This window comes from Ixodes scapularis, unplaced genomic scaffold (assembly GCF_016920785.2).
Source record: "Ixodes scapularis isolate PalLabHiFi unplaced genomic scaffold, ASM1692078v2 ptg001568l_1__unscaffolded, whole genome shotgun sequence".
NCBI lineage: Eukaryota > Metazoa > Arthropoda > Arachnida > Ixodida > Ixodidae > Ixodes > Ixodes scapularis.
In genome coordinates, this window is record NW_024610167.1 from 2,505,051 (window position 1) to 2,510,947 (window position 5,897).

Consider the following 5,897-nt stretch of genomic DNA (forward strand, 5'->3'; position numbering starts at 1 on the left):
AGCTACGTTGGAGGTCAGGCTGCACACTCACCACTATCCGCAAATCCTCCTTATTTAGGATCAACATCAATTGTACTCAAAATTAGAAATCACAACTTCACCGCCTTAGTCGATACAGGAGCCGCGAAGTCTTGCATTCCTGAACACATCCGCCGTCGTCTGCACGCAGTACTTACTCCGCCGTTGCAAGGACACTTGATGCGCATGGGCCATGGCGATTTGGTTCCCCCCCTCGGATACTGCACCCTTACAATCCGGATTGGTAACAACCGTTACGTTGTTATGTTCATAGTGCTTCCTACCTGCATCGCCGACATTATCCTGGGATGGGACTTTCTGTCTTCAACAGAAGCATTCATTGACTGCGCCAGCCGTGAGTTGCATCTCAACTCTTCTGATACTGCCGAGGTTGCTGCTGATGGTTCGCTCGTCACCCTGGTAGCCGACACTGACATACTACTGCCTCCGTACTCTGCCGCTGTCGCCACACTCGTACCCACCCTACCCACCGCAGCAACTTCTCGTCTCATTGAACCCATCTCTACGCAGCTCGTGACCAAGGGCATAATCATTCCCTATTCGCTTGCTACACTCACGAGTGGAAAACTTCAGTTATGGGTAACCAACTGTTCTTCCGAAGCCCAAATCGTTCCTTCCGGAAGTCGTGTCGCTACAATGCACTCAACAATGCAACACCATTTTGCCAGTCTCCTCCCCGCCACTTCAGACGCGCTCCCTACACCACCTGATTTCAGCAAGCACTTGGAAAAAATGATCGACCCCCGCCTACCACTGACCCAACGACATATGTTAGCCCGTCTTCTTGCAGACTACGAAACCCTTTTTGACATTAACCCCGGAAAGTTGCCGCAAACTTCGGTTATAGAGCACCGAATTGATACTGGCGATTCATCACCCGTTCAAAGCCGACCATACAGAGTTTCCCCAGCCGAACGCCGAGTAATTCAGACACACATAGATGATATGCTCCAAAAGAAAATATTCGAACCATCTTCTAGTCCATGGTCTTCACCCGTTGTTCTTGTTAAGAAGAAAGACGGCTCTTGGCGTTTCTGCATTGTTTACCGAAAACTAAACAAAGTCACAAAGAAGGATGTTTATCCACTGCCCAGAATCGACGACACTCTTGATACGCTCCAAGGGTCTTCATATTTCTCTTCCATGGACCTCCGAAGTGGTTACTGGCAAATTCCTGTCGCCAGTCACGACAAACCCAAAACCGCATTCACTACTTCAACTGGCCTGTATCGCTTTAATGTGATGCCATTTGGACTTTGCAACGCTCCAGCCACTTTTGGGCGTATGATGGACTCTCTACTATGCGGCCTTACGTGGAACATCTGTCTGTGCTACCTCGACGACGTCGTCGTGTTCGCCCCGACTTTCGACGAGCACCTACACCGGCTGCGTATGGTCGTGCAGTGTTTCCGAACCGCCGGTCTACAACTTAATTCCAAGAAATGTACGTTTGCCGCTCCACAAATCAAAGTACTGGGTCATCTCGTCAGTGCTTCTGGCATCAGCCCAGACCCCGACAAACTCCGAGCTGTGGTGAATTTCCTGTACCACTGAAAGTGAAAGATGTCCGGGTCTTCCTAGGATTATGCACTTATTTTCGAAAATTTATTTGTGATTTCTCTGACATCGCGGAGCCTCTCAATAATTTACTAAGGAATGGTGTACGCTTTCAGTGGACCAAGGAACAGCAGGACTCGTTTGAGTCCTTAAAAACAGCGTTGACCTCTGCCCCCATCCTTGGACATTTCGTCGAAGGCGCAGATACAGAAATAAGAACAGACGCCAGCGGTCACGGTGTGGGAGCAGTTCTGGCCCAGACCATTCGAAATGAGCAGCGAGTAGTAGCATATGCCGGTAGAACTTTGACTTCCTCTGAACAAAATTTCTCAACGACTGAAAAAGAATGTTTAGCGGCTATATGGGCAATTACAAAGTTCCGCCCCTACCTATATGGTTCACCATTCCGCATTGTGACTGACCACCATGCCCTCTGCTGGCTAGCAAGCCTCAAAGATCCAATGGGCCGTCTTGAACGGTGGTCATTAAAGCTTCAACACTACACTTTCACGGTTGTCTACAAATCAGGTAAACGCCATCTCGACGCTGACGGTTTGTCCCGATGTCCACTTCCCACCGATCCTATACTCCCAGCACGCATTGGCACAGCAGACCCAGCAGCAGACCTCGACAATGTCGACATACGATCGGCACAGCTGTCCGATGCGTTCTTGAAACCTATCATTGACACCCTCCACGGCACTCTGCGATTCCCAACCCGTCGTACAGAGCGCCGCGCCCGCCTATTCACTCTTCGTGAGGGTGTTCTTTAAAGACGCAACTATGATCCCCAAGGACGACCGTGGCTGCTCGTCGTGCCACGTCATCTTCAGAAAGAACTCATTCGAATCCACCACGACGACCCTACGGCCGGACACCTCGGGTTCTCCAAAACATATTTCAAAATTCGGGGAAAATACTTCTGGAACGGAATGCAACGCACCATCACGCAATATGTTCGTACGTGTCACCTATGGGAGACCAAGAAAAAGCCTACAACAAAACTGGCAGTAGCACTACGGCCCATCCCTCCCCCCAACCGCCCGTTCGAACGCATTGGTATTGACTTTCTTGGCCCATTTCCACTCTCGACCTCAAATAACCGTTGGGTAATCGTCGTCGTCGACTACTTCACACGCTATGCCGAAAAAAAAAGCCGTGCGAGCCGCCACAGCCTGCGAAGTAGCTACCTTCTTCCTGCACTCCATCGTGCTTCGTCACGGTGCTTCTCAGTACATAGTGACAGACCGCGGTACTCCATTCTTAGCTCACTTGCTTCAAGAACCCCTCCGTCTCACTAAGTCCGTGCACTACATCACGAGTGCGTATCATCCACAAACAAATGGCCTCACCGAACGTTTCAATCAGACTCTAGCTCACATGATCTCCATGTACGTCGCAGACGATCTCAAAAATTGGGACGTCATTCTTCCATACGTCACTTACGCCTATAACACCAGCCGCCAAGCCACCACAGAATACTCCCCTTTCTACCTCTTATACGCAAGAGAGCCACTCTCAACCTTGGATACCATTTTACCCTATGTTGATGACACTGCACATGACGACTACACCGACGAAGTTCTCTACCGCGCAGAGGAAGCAAGACAACTGTCCAGGATTCATACACTACAGACGCAGCAACATCAAACCCTTCGTCATGCCCAAACCCACACTGATGTCGCGCACCAAGTAGGCGACGAAGTTCTTCTCTGGACGCCTTTACGATCTCTTGGGAAGAGCGATAAACTTCAAAAACGCTTCACTGGCCCCTTCAGGATCTTACGACGCCTCTCGTCCACCAACTACGAAGTTGCTCCAGTTTCGGCCCCTCGTGATCAGCGTTCAAGATCAACCGACATAGTGCACGTCGCGCGCATCAAGCCCTACTACCGCCAAGCACCATAAACACACGTGGAGGCGGTCCGGCACTTTCCTCACCGGGAGGGTAACTGTTAGGAAAGACGACGACGTGGCGCGAGTGGCGCGCTCAAGTGTCGGCCGCAGAGTGCCCGCGCGATTCGATTCAGACTGACTTCGCCTGGCTGCGCTGCGGCACTGACCGTCATCTACAATCCTCCGGTCATCTGATTAAACCTGCACATCATTGCCTCACAATATAAATAGTTATTTCCATCCATCCATCCAGCATTGAATGGTGACCGTCGCTAGAAAGATGTCACTACATTTCACAATCCCCGCCTGCTTATACTGTTTGTATCAGTTTACAACGTAAAAGTTTGATATGTACCGTACTCCTCTGCTGTGATGCTCCGGCACTGCAGAGTAGTACAAATGAATAACTAGATAATCACTCTGAACACGTGCATTTTTTCCGAAGTATATAGAGGCGGTTTATTATAAACAGTTGTTATATACTAACAGTGAAACACACCGTAACGACAAACTAACTTAACAGTGACGTCTGTTAGTCATGGCAAGTAACGACACCGGTATTTCGTTACGTTTGCAAAATGCTAACGGAATCCTGTAACGCGTTATTTTTTTTTTTTTTTTCAAGCTAACAAGTAACGCTATTTCGCTACTTATTTTCGGTAACGGGCAGAACACTATAGCCCGCGCTACTTTTTCTGCGTCTGGTGCAACCGCGTGAGCAAGGTCACATAGCACCTGGAAGGCCATTTCGAACTATATAAGCGACTCCTGCGTGTCTTGCATGAAGGCACGGAACTTGTCCGGCATCCGGGTATTGTAATCCGATGGCAGAAACGCCACTCTGAATCGCGAAACAAAATTTGCCATACTCTAAAATCTTGCTTTCCTCTCTGTCAAGCGCGCTACGCTATCAGTCAATGTTACCGACAAAGGGGAAGTTAGCACGGTTTTATTGTCTATTACCGACGCAACTTCGTAGTCCCGGAGTTCCGAAACAAACATAGCCAATGACTATCTATTTACGCCCCCTGAAAATACCGGAACGCTAAGCAAGAACCGTAGGTAGTACTTGGGGGGCGGGGTTCAAGCAGGAGAGGGCTCTAGCGCGTCATTTGCTAAAGTTCTACCTGAAGAAGCATGGTCATGAACATTCTTAGTTCTACTAGGCACCCCTCTGATGATGCGCCTGCTGGGACTGCGACTGTAGGCTTAGCGTCTGGTGTTTTGCCGTTGGCGGCGTCATCCACCGGCGACAATAAAGCAGGGTGTCAAATCGTCGTCGTCACTCGCGTTTTTGACGGTGTCTGCCGCAGACGACATCCTGTAGTAGTAAGGAATTCCGTAGATAAACAAAAAACAATCGAAGGAAAGAGAAAAAAAAAGCCCCGCCAATGCGGGAAAAAAACGCAAAATGACTATGTAAAAAGCAAAAACGTACCTAGTACTTTGCCATCCTCTCTGAGGAGCATTTCACGTCTGGGCGCCAGTGTAGGGTCGCTACCCGTATCAAAGAATGACACAACACACCGGATCTACAACAGGTGGACATTTCAAGGACATTTATTGATCGTTATCGCCCGAGTCGCGATCCCAAGAGCCTCCCAGCTTACGCAGGGACAAAGGCGACAGAAGTAATAAGACACTTGAAACAAAGGGACCACAGAGACTTCTTCTTTCAACTCGCAACAGATACAGTGAAACTCCTAGAGGGGTATTTTTGAACCCACCCCTGCCCAGAAGAAAAAAAAGAAAGAGAACAAAAAAAAATGATGTAGTAAATATAGGAAGCGAGCAAGCCGGCCGTGTCGCGGCGGTCGCCTATTGTTCGCCGCGACCTGGCGGCAGCCGCCGCAGGAGCATCGGGCAGCAATGGCGACGAACAGCACGGCGGACAGTGTCCCCGTCGTGATTACGACGGAATTTAAGGCAGTTAGGAGTTCGGAAAGTTCCCTCGGAAGCCGGTGCCGCCGGCTCAGAATCATCGCGAAGTAATAGCAACGAACAGCACAGAGGACATTGGGCGACTAAGAATCCGGAAAGCTTCTTCGGTAGCCGGTGCAGAATCATCGGGGAGAAGCTGTGGCGATTAGCCGCACAGCGTTCCCGGGGTGATAACGACGGGGTTTAAGGCGGTTCCGAATCCAGAAAGCTTCTTCCGTGGTGCCAATATGACGAAAACTGTTTCATGAATCTGGTCGCGTGTGCGACGTGAAGGAGGTATGTTTCGACGGACAAGTGGATGTCACGGAGCTCCGTACTCTGCAAACAAAATTAAGCGCCCCACAAAAAAAACTTGTTGGCGTTGAGTGGACTGCGGTAATTATGTACGTTTATTTCTGAATCAGCTTGACAATAACTGGGCGATTTTTTTCACGCCGTTCCGGGATTCTCTTTACTATCTTCCT

General features: G+C 49.6%; 1 protein-coding gene across 1 annotated transcript; it reads left to right on the forward strand.

Annotated features, from left to right (window-relative positions):
- Positions 1-282: 282 nt before the first annotated feature.
- Positions 283-1,053, forward strand: LOC115325400 (the record flags this gene model as incomplete). The annotated part of the gene is made up of 1 exon (XM_040216743.1): positions 283-1,053. A coding segment is annotated over exon 1 (771 nt), but the record flags the coding sequence as incomplete, so codon positions are not given.
- Between the last annotated feature and the right edge of the window lie 4,844 nt (positions 1,054-5,897).